The following is a 15,416-nucleotide window of genomic DNA, read 5'->3' as shown; positions in this document are numbered from 1 at the left end:
CCCTACCAACCTGGATTCCACACCTGCCAAGGATGAGCGAGGCACAGAATGGCAAGGGGTGTGTGAGTGAGTGAGCATAAGGTCCAGCCACTGCACACAGCCAAGCACACCAGCTTCAGCAGGGCAGGCAGCTCCAGACACCAACACAGGCACTGGTTCCCTGTGAGGCTGCGACTGGACCAGGCATAGGAAGGGCCACAGCTCTTCTTCTGTCTTCACTCCTCGTCACCCACAACGTGGCAAGCAAGGAGCGTGTTTCAGCCCTGTTTGTATTACAGTTCTTTTGGCCCTGTCATTCAGTGGATTCCGAGTTCTTGTCCTGTGTCCAGAAAGAATGAGTTATGCATACAAATAGATGGTGAGCAAGGCAAAGAGGTGCTTTATTGGGTGACAGAACAGCTCAGAGGAGACTTTCAGTGGGTAGCTCCTCTCTGCAGTCAGGTCCTCCCATCATCTACTCATCTCTCAGCACGCAACCCCAGCCGCGCCTCCCCAGCTGCAGCCAGCATCATGGCGGCAGCAGCTCCAGATGGGCCACCAATACCAGACCTTAAAGAATTTCCACAAAGTTCTAAGGAAAATTAGCTCACAGTAAAGAATCACTACAAGACACTATAGGTAAAAGGCAAACTAAACAACAAACGGCAGGTTCAGACTCATGAAAACTTCTGGTACAGAAATGATCCAAAAGAGAATATAAGAATGTTTAATATATATCAAGAAATGAAAGACCTGAAAATGAGAGAGAGCAAGCAACTAGACAATTGATAGAAATAAAAACTAAGTAATTAAAATTAAAAAATCAATGGATAGGTTTAACAAAGTTACATAAAGCTGAAGAGAAAGTAGTGAAATGAAAATAAGAACTGAAGGAGTTATCCAGAATTCCACTTAGACTGAGAAATGAAACACATAAAAGAAACATTAAGACTCGGGGGGCAGGGCACAGTGGCTCACGCCTGTAATCCCAGCACTTGGGGAGGCTGAGGCGGGCAGATCACAAGGTCAGGAGATCAAGACCATCCTGGCTAACATGGTGAAACCCTGTCTCTACTAAAAATACAAAAAAATTAGTCAGGCATTGTGGCACGTGCATGTAATCCCAGCTACTCAGGAGGCTGAGGCAGGAGAATCACTTGAATCCGGGAGGCAGAGGTTGCAGTGAGCCAAAATTGTGCCACTGCACTCCAGCCTGGGTAACAGAGTGAGACTCCATCTCTTAAAAAAAAAAAAAAAAAGAATAAAAAAAAAGACACATGGGAGAGAAAATAAAGTGGTCAAACATGTATCTTATCAGAGTTATAGAAGAGAAAATGGATAGAACAATATTTGAAGAAATATTCCTGAGAATTTCAAGAATACTGAAGGACTTCACTTAACAGAATCAGGAAGCCTAGTGAATCTGAAGTTGAAAAAATTAAAAGAAATCTGCATGTAGACACCTAGTAAAATCCTAGAAGATTAAAGACAAAGAAAATATCTTAAAAGCAGCCAGAGAAAAGACAGATTAGATTCAAAAGTATGACAATTAGTCTGAGAGAAAATAACTGTAAACCAAAATTCTATACCCAGGGAATATATTTTTCCAGAACAAAGGCACAATAAAGAATCTTTCTGAAAAACAAAAACCAAAAACAGAGTTTATCAACCTCACCTAAGAAGATTCTAAAAGATATTCATCAGACAATAGGAAGAGTGTACTAAATGAAACTCTGAAATGCAAAAACAAAAGAAGAGCAAAGAATTGGTAAATATGTAGATGCATTTAAATAAACTGTAAAATAATATTTCATGGAATGGAAAATACAGATTAGAATTAACACAATAACAGTTGCATATCAATTAGAAGAGTAGCTGATTGTAATTCAAGTGTTTAAGGTCCTTAGTTCAGAAAAAAGGAATAAAAATATTGTGGAATGTTCAACTCTGATGAGTTAAAAATACATGTGAAAATTTTCTACCATAATCATTGAAAATAGTAGAAAATAGAGGTTATAAATTCCAAACTAGTAGAGAAGGAAAAAAAAAACACACAGAATAAAAACAAAGAATCCTCCCCCCACCCCCCCAAAAAAAACATAAAAAAAAAAAAAAGAAACAAAAGAACATAGGAAAGCTGGATATTTATTTGGTAGAAACAAATTAAATATATTCATAATTACATTGAATGTAAATGGATAAAAGCCTATTCAGATTAAAGAAAAAGAATTCAGATATATGCTATTTATTAGTGACACCCATAAGGAAATAGAACAACTGAAAGTTTGTATCAGTTCCACAGTCTGGGATCACCTTTATCCGATTTCAGGGCCTGTAGTAGCTCAGTGTTGGGCTGTCGTCCATTCACCTTTATCTCCCAGGTTTAGCTATTCAGGATTGCAGACCAAACTACATTCCCTCATCCAAGACTCCAGGTTCTAACTTTGGTATCGAAGTCCCATGAGAGCCAGAAGCTATGCTCAGCCTTATGACTGCCTTTTCCATGTCAACAGTAGCTACTAAAACAGAACATAACCATGAGATGTAGGCTCACTCATCTTGATTTTAGTTTTCTAATTTTGGCCAGGTCTTTCCTCCCTATCTTATTAGCTCTGTGATGTGCTTACCAAAACCTTTTCCCCATATTTTGTCTAGCACCTTTTTTAAGTAACTTCATCAGGAAGATTGATAAATATTATCTAATCCTCCTTTACCAGGAGTAGAAGTCCCTGGCTCCTCACTTTCACAGAATCCATAGTGTCTTCAGTTCACGACTTGTGTCCCTACCCAGATTATAAATCTTTTGAATCTAGAGAATGGGTTCTGTTAATTTTATGTGTTAATACCTAATAAGGTACTATAAACATATTGTCAGTAAATTATTAAATGAACTTAAATTTGCTATGACTATTTGACAGTGTTCAAAGCAGGTTAAATAGATGTATATTTAGATAGTATATTCCAGCAAATCTATATACTGATTGGTGTACTTTCACAAATGGTATTTTTTTCCCATAAAGTGTATAGGGAGAGACAGGTGAAAAAGTTCAAGTGAATAAGATCACTATTAACTTTTGCAATTTAACCTTTATAAGACATTCTGAATTTGCCAAATTTAGGACTTCTTAGGCTGAGTCAGTCTGGATATTTATAAATGAGAGAGGAGGCAGCATTTATAAATTGAGACAGAATGCTGATTAAATATAGAGAAAGTATTCCCACTAGATTCCTTATCCAAAGACTTTCATATTACTAAACAGGATGAAAGGGCTTCCCCCCATTTCTTAGTTGGTTGCTAGTGTCTCATCTGATGTTGCCACTTCCTGTGCATAGTCACTCAGTACTGGTAATATTCCTTTCAATTGTTTTCTGGTTAGTAAAATTAGTTATATTAATACTTCTCATATGATGCCTTATGTTAAGATTGCCTTGCCCACATGATTTTATACATTATTCAGTCCAAAATATTTTCCAAATCACATTGTAATTTCCTTTTTGACCTAAGGGTTAGTTGTTTAGAAGTATTTTTCTTAATTTTCAAACACACAGGATTTTCTCATTATCTTTTTGCTCTTGATTTCTAGCTTAGTCTTATTTCATCAGAAGACATACTCCATGTGATTTCAATGTTTAGAAATTTGCTAAATTTGCTTTATGTATATGTATTGTGTGATTTCAATTTTTAGAAATTTGCTAAATTTGCTTTATGTATATGTTTTGTTTGTCTTTAAAAAATTTGCGGCCGGGCGCAGTGGCTCACGCCTGTAATCCCAGTATTTTGGGAGGCCGAGGCAGGTGGATCATGAGGTCAGGAGTTCAAGACCAGCCTGGCCAACATAGTGAAACCCTGTCTGTACTAAATATAAAAAAATTAGCTGGGCATGGTGGTGTGCACCTGTAATCCCAGCTATTCAGGAGGCTGAGGCAGGAAAATCATGTGAACCTGAGAGGCGGAGGTTGCAGTGAGCCAAGATCATGCCATTGCACTCCAGCCTGGGTAACAGTGCGAGACTCTGTCTCAAAAAAAAAAAAAAAAAAAAAAGTTGCATTCAATATTCTACACAAGTCCGTTAGGTCAAGTTTGCTAATAATATTGTTCAACTTTTCTATTTTCTTCCTGACTTCTTTGTTTTGTCAACATTGAAAGATGTTTTAAACTCTACCTTGATTCTGAATTTATCTACTTGTCCTCATTGTACCTTTGATTTTTTGTGTAAATATTTAGAGAATTTGTTAGGCTCATTCAAGTTAGAAGTGTTATATCTTCCTGGTGTTTGAGTCATTTATCATTATGAAACATCTCTATTTCCATATTGCTTTTTGCCTTGAAATCTACTTTGCATGAATAATATAGCTATGCCAGCTTTTCTTTTGGCTAGAGTTTGCATGGTATATCTTTTTCATCCTTTTACTTTCAATCTTTCTACATCCTTATGTTTCAAGTATGTCTCTTATAAGTAGCATATAGTTAACTTCGATTTTTTAATCCAGTCTGACAATTTTTATCTTTTGAATAAATCATTTAGTTCATTTACTTTTAATATAGTGTGTGTTGCATTTAAATCAGCCATCTTGTTAATGCTTCTATTTGACTCTTCTGTATTTTTCTTTTTTTTTTTTATTTCTTTTACATTGATTATTGTAGGAAAAAGGTAAACAAAACTTTATTCCTTCTCCTTGACAGCTTAACCTCAGTTAAATTTCTAGCTCTGTTCGTCTGGCAACCTAGTAAGACATATATCACTTAACAACATCACTTATGGTGAAAATTATCCCTGTCAGTAAATTGCATCTGTCTTGGGAGAATGATGTCTGGTGGGGATGATATACTTTGGGTTTGCCTGAGCTCAGTGACTCTTGTATTAGGCCTGTCCTTTGCTGGACCCTGGAAGCTATGTCTTCTGAGCTGTTCTAAGAGATATTTGGTCCTGTAGGGCATGAGGCTTTTAAGCCAAGGTCACCTCCCACACTTGCCCAATGTGGATCTCATCTCCTTACACCTAAGCTGTCACTTGATTGCTGTGTGGACTGCCCCAAGGACACTGATGCTACCTGCTAGCAAACTGTGTTCTTGGCCTTTTGAAGAGATTGGTGCCAAATGAGCCCTGTGAGTGTTTTGAGTTAAAATGTTTAGTTAGACCGAAGAACGTACTCTTTCCTCTCCCCTGGTGTTACAATTATTTTTTATCATTTCATTTATTCTCTTTATTATTTTGGAGGATTTATATCTTAAATGCTGTTACAGTGGTTACTTGACTTATTGCGATATCATTCTTGAATTTAAAAATCTAGTATTATTTGGTACTTTTACCTCCTTCCTAGAAAATGCAAGGCCAATTTAATTCCATTTACCTTCCTCCTAACTTGTATGCTATTTTGATCATGTATTTTAATTATATACCAAAATAACATGCATATACATTTTTAAAGCCAGTAAGACATTATTATATCTATTTAGATATAATAAATATATTTATATTAGATATAGATAGTATGTATTATCTATATATTATCTATATCTAATTTTATTATCTATATCTATATTTAATATCTATATCTATTATAGATATTAGATGATATAGATATATCTAAATAGATTTATATTTAGATATAAATAGATATATCTATTTAGATTATAATTTATATCTATTGTATCTGTTTATTCAGTCTTTTATCTATTTTTCTCTTCCTATTTTTTTTTATTATCTTTTGGTTTTATTTTGCCAAGTTACTCATGAAAAGCATGACTCTTTTTCTCTTTTTTCTTTTTCTTTTTCTTTCTTTCTTTTTTTTTTTTTTTTGAGACAGGGTCTCATTCTGTCACCCAGACTTGAGTGCATTGGCATGATCTCAGCTCACTGCAACCTCCACCTCCTGGGTTCAAGCAATTCTCGTGCCTCAGCCTCCCAAGTAGTGGGATTACAGGTGCACACCACCACACCTGGTTAATTTTTGTATTTTTTGGTAGAAATGGGGTTTTACCATGTTGGCCAGGCTGGTCTCAAACCCCTGACCTCAACTTATCTACCCACCTTGGCCTCCCAGAGTGCTGGGATTATAGGCGTGAGCCACTGCACCCAGCCCCTATATTGTTGACCTTCCATCTGGGATTATTTTCTTCTGCCTTAACCTCACTCTATTATATTTGAAATCTGAGGGTGACAAATGTAGTTTTTGTTTACCAAAAAATATTTCTGTATGGTTTTCATTCTTGAAGAATATTTTTCCTTAGTGTAAAATTCTCCGTTAACAGTGTCTTTTGGCACTTCAAAGATAATGTTCCTTTGTCTTCTGGATTTCATAGTTTCTTATGAGAAGTTAGCTCTCAGTCTTTTTGTTGCTCCTTAAGGTAATCTTTTTTTTTTCCTCTGGCTGCTTCGATTTTCAAAAGTTTCACTATGATGTGCTTAAGTGTAGATTTTTTAAAAAATATGCTGTAGTTTGTAGAATCTCTTCAATTTGTAGCTCGACTTTTTTTTATCTGTTTTAGCAAGTTCTTTTCAAATATTTCTTCTGTCCCTTCTGTCTCCTCTCCTTTAGCCCTCCATCTCACTGTATCTTCTACACCTCTTAGCCTCCCATCTTTGTTTTCCATCTTTTTGTCTATCCCTGCTTCATTCCAGAAAATTTCTTCTCACCTAACTTCTGATACATTCATTTTTTTTTTCTTCACCTATTTCTTTTTTTTTTCTTTTTTTTGTCCTTCAAGATGGAGTCTCACTCTGTTGCCCCGGCTGGAGTGCAGTGGCACAATCTCAGCTCACTGCAACCTCCGCCTCCCAGGTTCAAGACATTCTCCTACCTCAGCATCCTGAGTAAACTGGAATTACAGGAGCACGCCACCATGCCCAGCTAATGTTTTGTATTTTTAGTAGAGATGGGGTTTCACCATGTTGGCCAGGCTGGTCTCAAACTCCTAACCTCAAGTAATCCACCTGCCTTGGCCTCCTAAAAGGCTGGGATTACAGGCATGAGCCACCACGCCTGGCCTTCTTCACCTACTTCTAATCTACTCTTCTACTGATCCACTGAGTTCTTAATTTCCTTTATTATATTTTTCAGTTCTAGGTTTCCATTTGGCTTGGTTCTTTTTCATAGTTTCTGGTTCTATACAAAATTCTCATTATTGTCTTTTGTCACCTTGAACATGGTAAGCATAGTTATTTTAATGTCTCTATCTGATAACTCCAGTGTCTGGATACCTGCAGGTCTGTTTATTTTTTATTTTGTTTTGCTGTTTCTAATTCCAATTTACTTGGCTACTTACATGTCTGGTTACTTTTTATTTTGTTCCAAATATTGTATTTGCAAAATCATCTGTAGAAATAATTGGAGGCCCAAGTTTATGTGATTTTTTTCTTCAGGGAAGAGTTAATTTTGCTTCTTTTAGTTACCTAAGAACAATAGTATTCCAAATCAACTATTCCAATTTCAAGGACTCAGGTGATTCAAAGCTGAATTATGGTCCCTGTAAAGGACTGCCTCCTTCTAATTCATCCTTATTCCTGTTGGTGGGATCCTAACCCAAAGTAAGAGGGGTTTGCTTATGTCCCCTCCTTTTCAGTCCTTATTCGCTAATCTTTGTCCCACTAGGCCCATGAAGCTGCTGATGATCCCATCACTACTCAGATCCCATCTGCCTTCTCTGGAATTGGCAAATTTCCCCAGGAAAAAAGGCAGCCTCAAATCTGGGTTCTCCTCCACGATTTTCTTCCTCTCCTGGATTCTGACCCAGTAAATTCTCCACTGTCTTGTTAGACCTCACATGTCTTCAAGCAAACGTTCTGTTTATTTTGTTTAGCTATTCTAGTTAACCCTCAGCATGGGTGTCAGTTTAAATTACCTAGTCTGTCATTACTCAAAGAAAGCCCTAGTATCTTCATTTCATAAATTAGCTAATTAGTTCCAGAGAGAATTTACAGCCAAGACTCAAGTGTTCTGATTTTGTACAATGCTTATTCTGTTACACTAGTACCAAACATGCAGATAAATCTGGGAGCATTTTGGCATTTACTGTGCTCAGTGCCACTTTTCTTGGTTTATTCACCAAGAAGTAAAGGCACTCTATTCCAGCAAACTAATAGAAAATCCTTTAACAGTGCCTCCTCCCGACTTCCCCATCCTATTAAGTTTTTAAAAACACTTAACTATGAGCCATTTTTTAAAGTGAGCTAGAGTTGTTCCCCCAATATAGATGTTCCACTTGAAAATCAGTACAGATTTAGTGAACATTTGATCACCCATCACTATTTTTTAAAGTAGGATTCTGCTTGTGCTTTGTAATAAAATATTGATCCTCAGCTTAAATATACCAAAATTTAGTATCTAATGAAAGGGTTGGTATTCCAAAATAGGGAAGAAGTGTAAGTTATCTATCAATCCATAACAAATCACTCTAAAATATAGTGCTTAAAATAATGGTTCTTTGTCATGAATCAGGGGTTGACTGGGCAGTTCTGTTGGGCTCACCAAGCAGTTGTAGTCAGCTGGGGCTAGATAGGCTAAGATGAGCTCACTCAAATCGTGTGCCTGGATGCCTGGGCATCTTTTGTCATGTAGTCTTTAATCCTGGGTTTCTTCATGTGGTAGAAGTGGTCCAAGAGGGCAGAACCCCTCAAGGATGGGTTTCTAGAAGTAACCCAGTGTTGCTTCTGCTGCATTCTACTGGTTAAAGCATGTCACAGGCCAAGCCAGATTCGAGAAGTGGTGTAGAGACTCCACCTCTTACTGGGAGGTGGTGCAAGATATTGAGGTCATGTTTTTCATTCTGCTACAGATGACAAGATGAAAAAGGGCAGGTGTACTAGACAGAATAATGGCCTCTGCATTGCAACAGCAACTCTGACATCAGCTAAGTGTGCTACAATTCAATTCAGTTCTGACACTAACTACCCAGAGTTAGCATTAATCTGAAAAATTAAAAGACAGGGTCTCCAACAAGACTCTCCTTTACTTCAGACACTAGCTGCAAGTGAGGTCCACAGAACACTTGCCCTTATATATGACTTGGGTATAAATTTGAGGATTCCCTTGACCCCCCTCTTCAGGTTTGATAATTCACTAGAATGATTCACAGAACCTGGGTCCAAGCACAGGAGCTTCTGTGCCCCTGGAATCAGGGTGCTCCCCTCTCTGAGTACATCCATGTGTTCACCAACCGAGAAGCTCTTCTGAGACTCAGCGTCCTGAGGTTTTGTTTTTTTGTTGTTGTTGTTTTATCAGTGTTTCATCACAAAGGCATGATTGACTACATCTTTGATCACGTGATTAAGCTTAATCTTTAGTCCCCCTAACCTGCCCAGAGGTCAGGCAACTGTAAGTTCTAGCACATGAAGGAGTTTTCTGGTGACCAGCTCCCATCCTAAAGCTATCTAGAGGCCCAGCTATGAGTCACCTCATTAGCATAACTACGACACTCCTATCACTGAAGAAATTTCACAGGTTTTTGAATCTCTATGCCAGAAACCAGGAACAAAGGCTAGATAGATAATATTTTTTTGTTATTATTACTATACCATAGTCATCCCAGATGTCCACATCCTAATCCCCAGAACCTACGAACATGATACGTGCTGTAGCAAGGTGGAATTAAGGTGGCAGATGGAGATAAGGCTGCTAATAAATGGGCCTGAAGATAACAGCTTATCCTCCATTACGCAAGTGGCCCCAGTGCTATCATGAGTCCTTCAGTGAGAAGGAGGGAAGCAGAAAAGTCAGAACGAGGAGGTGACATCTATAAAAGACTCAACTGGCCATTGCTGGCTTTGAAGATGGAAGGGGGCCACCAGCCAAGGAATGTGGGCAGCCTCCAGAAGCTGGAAAATAGAAGAAAATGGGTTTTCTTCTGGATCTCCCAAAAACACCAACCCTGCTGACACATTGACTTTTGGCTCAGTTAAACCTATTTCAGACTTCTGACTTCCAGAAATGTGAGATAATAAAACTGTGTTGTTTTAATCCACTGTATTTATGATAATCTGCTACAGCAGCAATAGGAAACTAATACAGCAGGGCCTAGAAAAAGGCAAAAAATGGCATTACCTTTCACCATGTGGGACAGCATGATAAATGTACTGTCGGAGTTTCTTTTTTTAGGTATTGGAAACTGTTATTCTGTTCAAAATGCAAGTAAATTTACATCCTTCAAATCTCTCCTGCTTAAATTATTTACTACCCCTTTCTACTTCTAGCCCTCAGCAGAGCTCAAAACTGCCTAATTTAACTACAGAGGATTCTGTATTTTAAAGTGCATCTGTGTGTCTGATAGATAACAGATTCAGAGAAGAAAAAGAAATTCTTTACACTTATAGGATACGTTTGACCTAATTGATTCATCCAGTGATAATTTATTCATTATCTTCAGTGTACCAGGATCTATGCCAAGCATAGTTTTATATTTAAAAGGGGTTATGATCTAATATGTGGTATAAAGCTTCATTGGCACAGAGGGAAGGATTGCTAGCTGAGCTCCTTCATAGAATCACTGGTGCCTATAGGTGGTTTTGGAACTTCTCTACTTACCCATGAAGTTTAATCTCTTTTCCAAAAGTACAAACTAATGCAATAATATTAATACTGATGGCTGACACTTAAGGAGCACTTACTATATACCAGAGCTGTGCCTATCATTCCTTAACATAATATTAACATTAACAAAGCATGTCTTTTTACATTCTCCATCCATTTTCATCATTAGCTGCTGCCTTTTTCTATTGAATTACTCCTTCAGCTGCTTTAACCTTGTTTTCATAAACACACAGAAACTCGATCTTTATATCTCTGTTATTTACTTCCTAGTTTTATCCCTTTTCTACTATTCCTAATAAAGCCTAAAACATAATTAAACAAACATTTAGCTGAATGCATGAGAACTTCTAACCTTGAATTGAAGGAGAAAGGAAGAATAACTACTTTATTCACAAGTGTATGCCTGAGAAATTAGAGACACTGAGCTTAACTTGACACAATTAACACTAATTACATGTTAGTGTCCCTAGTTGGAGAATTTTCTGCAGTGAAATTTACCATTTGCTGATTTGTTTCTTTAGGAACCATATTACGTTCGTTGCATCAAACCCAATGACAAGAAATCTCCGCAGATATTTGATGACGAACGCTGCCGGCACCAAGTAGAATATCTTGGACTACTGGAAAATGTGAGAGTGCGTCGGGCAGGATTTGCCTTCCGCCAGACATATGAGAAGTTTCTTCACAGGTGAGAATAGACTCATCAGAGAGGCCTAGTTCACTGAGAATAACGGAGTCCTCCCCATACAACAGTGCATCAGTCAGCACCATATTAGGCAATCTATAAATATTTGTTTGGTGAACAAAAGAGCTGAGGAAATTACAAATATGAAAGACTTTCCCAGTTTCAACATGAGTCCCTGAGTTCATGGTTTATGGACCATGAAAAAGTTTCAGCCTTTGGGGAAGAAATGCGGGCATCATAGCATAGCAGAAAGAACACTGATCTGAAGTCACATTGTGGGTGGAATTCTTATTGTGCCACTTACTTGCTGCTTGAGCGTGAGCCAGAAGTTTAACTGCTTTGACCCTGTTTTTGCATCTGTAAAATAAGTAAAATAACATTTCATGGACTGTTATGAGAAATTAACCTAAGTAAAAAGCCTAGATTCCTAGTACATCATAGCTATTTAATCAACGCTGCCTATCATTACTGGTGTTGGTAATTATCATAATAATAAAATATTAAGGAGTTAAGCATGGAGGGCCTGAAATCAGTCTGCTTGGTTTGAGTCCTGGCTCTGTCATTTTTCAGTTGTGTGACCTTGGACAAATTACATACCCTTTTCATGCCTGTTTCCTCATGTGTAAAATGGGGATGATAATAATAACTACCTTGAAGCTAGAGGGTTAAATAAGAAAATACATACAAAGCACTTGGAGTAGTAGTACTTCCATATAGTAATCACTCAATAAGTATAATATATTGTTGCTATTGTTAATTTATTGTTGATAATGTTGCTTAATGATACCATGTCATATAAAAAAAAAGATAATTGATAACTTGGAATCACAAGAATGCTTTAAATTCCATCTATTTGTTTTAAAACATTTATTGAACATTTTCTATAATCTCGACTGTAGATTTCCCCAAAAAAACAAATAAATATATACATAAAATATAAACCAGAAAAATGCGGAAAATTCAAGTACTTTAGATTAGTGGGTCAAAAGAGTCTCTAAGGAGCTGACAATGACAGGAAGCAGCCAGCCATACAAAGATCAGAGCAAAGATAAGGTGGGACAGAGGGAACAGCCAGGGAAAAGGCTCTATTGCGGTAGTAAGTGAGGCATTTTAGATGCCAAACGTAGTCCATTGTGGTTGGAGGATACTGACAGGACAGTTGTGTGAGATGAGATGAGAGAGGTGGACAAGAGCCAAATCATGTCGAACTTTGTAATCAGACTAAACTGTTTAGGTTTTGGTTAGGTGTGATTTAAAAAAGAAAGAAAGCCATTGGTGGATTTTAAGCATGGAGTTACACAACTTTATGAATGTCTTAAAGGAATCACTGTGGCTGCTGTGTGAATAGAAGGCAAGGAGATGTTGGCCGGGCGCAGTGGCTCACGTCTGTAAGCCCAACACTTTGGGAGGCCGCGGCGGGCAGATCACGAGGTCAGGAGATCTAGACCATCCAGGCTAACACGGTGAAACCCCATCTCTACTAAAAATGCAAAGAATTAGCCAGGCGTGGTTGTGGGCGCCTGTAGTCCCAGCTACTCAGGAGGCTGAGGCAGGAGAATGGCGTGAACCTGGGAGGCGGAGCTTGCAGTGAGCCGAGATGCCACTGCACTCCAGTCTGGGAGACAGAGCGAGACTCCATCTCAAAAAAAAAAAAAAAAAGGAAGGCAAGGAGATGTTTAGGGATGCTATTGCAGGAGTCCGGGAGACAGGGCTTGATGATAGTGCCTTCAATAAGGGACTATTGTAGATACAAGAGCATTGGACAGATTTGGGATATGTTTGAGGGATAAAGTTGACAAGACTCGCTCATGGATTGGATATGATGAAACAGGAATAAAGAGGAATGAAGGATGAAAATTAGATTTTGGCTTGAGCATCTAGGTAAGCGCAGTACCATTTGCTGAGATAAAATTGGGTAAAATAATTTTGAGGAAGAGGATTTGGAACAGGAGTAACAATGGAATCAAGATTATTCTCTTGACTGTGTTAACTTTGAAACATCTCTATGTTCACTTTTTCTTTTTTGAGACAAAGTCTCGCTCTGTCACCCAGGCTGGAGTGCAGTGGTGTGATCTCGGCTCACTGCAAGCTCCGCCTCCCGGGTTCACACCATTCTCCTGCCTCAGCCTCCCGAGTAGCTGGGACTACAGGCGCCAGCCACCATGCCCGGCTAATTTTTTTGTATTTTTAGTAGAGATGGGGTTTCACTGTGTTAGCCAGGATGATCTCAATCTCCCAACCTCGTGATCAGAGGCTGGGATTATAGGCGTGAGCCACCACACCCAGCCTATGTTCACTTTGAAATCCTACTAAATATCTAGGCAGAAATATTAAGCCATTAGACTTTCATACCTGGAGTTCTGAAAAGAAGTTTAGGCTACAGATAAGAGATTTTGGAGTCACTGGTAACATAGATTACATAGAAAGTCTTGGGACTGTATAGTGAAGAGGAGGAAGTCCATGACAGTGTTTAGATTTGTGGTCTGGCATGAAAGAACCAGCAAAGATAAGAGAAGCAGCAACCAATGAGGTAGAAGAAAAACCGGAAGAGGATTGTCACAGAAGCCAAGAGAAGATGGCTTTTTTTGTTGTTTGTTTGTTTGACAGGGTCTTGCTGTGTCACCTGGGCTGGAGTGCAGTGGCACCATCTTACCTCACTGCAGCTCCACCTCCCAGGTTCAAGCAATTCTCCCACCCCGCCTCCCAAGTAGCTGGGATTACAGGGGCACATCACCAAGCCCAGCTAATTTTTTTTCATTTTTAATAGAGACAGAGTTTCACCATGTTGGCAAGGCTGGTCTCGACCTCCTGACCTCAGATGATCCAACCGCCTCAGCCTCCCAAAGTGCTGGGATTATAGGCATGAGCCACAATGCCCAGCCAGAAGATGACATTTTAAGAAGAAAAGTGTAGCAACTTTATGCTGCCCTTTACATGAAGTTCAAGAGCAGGCAAAACTAATTTATGGTGATAGAAATCAGAATAGTGGTTAGCTATGTATTGGTATGACCTCTGTCTGCAGACTGGAAAGTAGAATGGGGGAACTCTCTGAGATGATATATCTTGACTGGGGTGTCGGTTTCATGAGTATACACATTCGTCAAAACTTACTGAATTATATACTTAAGTGTGTGTATTTAGTACATGTAAATTTGATCACAATTTTTTAAATGTTTTTAAAAAACTAAACTTTTTAGAAAAGTGAATTAGTGGGCCAGAGGATCAAGCTGAAGTCTTGTTCCGGATCTCATCACAAAGAAAAAAAAGATGGGAAGTATTCAAGAAAGGTCTAGCCACATGTAAGGTTGATCCAGGAGCAGCAAAACCCATGTAACAGAAGGACTAGAGGAAAGAACACCAAGAATAGGGGAGAGGCACTATTCAAACAGTGGCCAGGGATTTGCCTGAACTGAAAAAAGACGAATCTTCAGATTAAAAGGATACACTGATTGTCAAGCATAAGAATTTTTTTAAAACTTAAAAATACATTTGTTCACTTTTAGAATGTTAAAGAAAAATATAGCTCCCAAGAGAAAAAGACAAACTGCCTATGGGGAGTGAGAATCACGCTGACATCTGGCTCCTCATGAACGTTTGATCAAATAGACGAAGGAGCAAAATGCTTTCACAGTGCAGGGAAAGGGCCTTCATGTCTAGAATTGTGTTCTGTGTCAAAATACCATTCAAGAGTGTGATTAAAATAAATAGCATTTTCTGGCATACCTAGTTTGAGAAAGTTTATTATTCATAGACCCTCTGAAAAATGTCCTAGAGGATGTACTTCAGCAAAAAGAAAGATGAATGCAGAAAGGAAACATGTGGCAGGATATATGCAAAAAAGCAACATTGAGCAAAGAAATCTGTAAAACTTTTTGTTAACTCTAAACAAGTAGTGATTGTAAAGGTAGGAAAGTAGTCTTTAGTAATAATCTGGAACTAAAATTAAAATGGGAGTGAGAAGTAGAGATAATTAAAGATTTTGTCCTGTTTATGGAAAGGATATAGACTATGATTAACTAGACAGAAAAAAAATTATGTGTTGAAATTTTCAAGAGAGTTATAATAATAGTTGTGAATATTTTAAAGTGTTTACTGGATGTACTAGATACTGTTTTAAACGTTTCTTGGGAGGCCGAGACGGGCGGATCACGAGGTCAGGAGATCGAGACCATCCTGGCTAACATGGTGAAACCCCGTCTCTACTAAAAAATACAAAAAAGCTAGC

The 15,416-nt window shown here is 38.2% G+C and overlaps 1 protein-coding gene across 3 annotated transcripts in view; it reads left to right on the top strand.

Annotated features, from left to right (window-relative positions):
- MYO1D (myosin ID) overlaps nt 1–15,416 on the top strand; it is a 379,960-nt gene that overhangs the window by 141,390 nt on the left and 223,154 nt on the right. For all 3 annotated transcript variants that reach the window (XM_023182884.2, XM_023182886.3, XM_023182885.3), the window contains exon 15: nt 11,028–11,194. In XM_023182884.2, coding sequence (XP_023038652.1) covers nt 11,028–11,194 — 167 coding nt within the window. The remainder of the gene's footprint in view (nt 1–11,027; nt 11,195–15,416) is intronic.

Source organism: Piliocolobus tephrosceles, chromosome 16 (assembly GCF_002776525.5).
Source record: "Piliocolobus tephrosceles isolate RC106 chromosome 16, ASM277652v3, whole genome shotgun sequence".
NCBI classification, from domain to species: domain Eukaryota; kingdom Metazoa; phylum Chordata; class Mammalia; order Primates; family Cercopithecidae; genus Piliocolobus; species Piliocolobus tephrosceles.
Note: the sequence above shows the minus strand (reverse complement) of the source record. Positions and strands in the feature narration are given on the sequence as shown.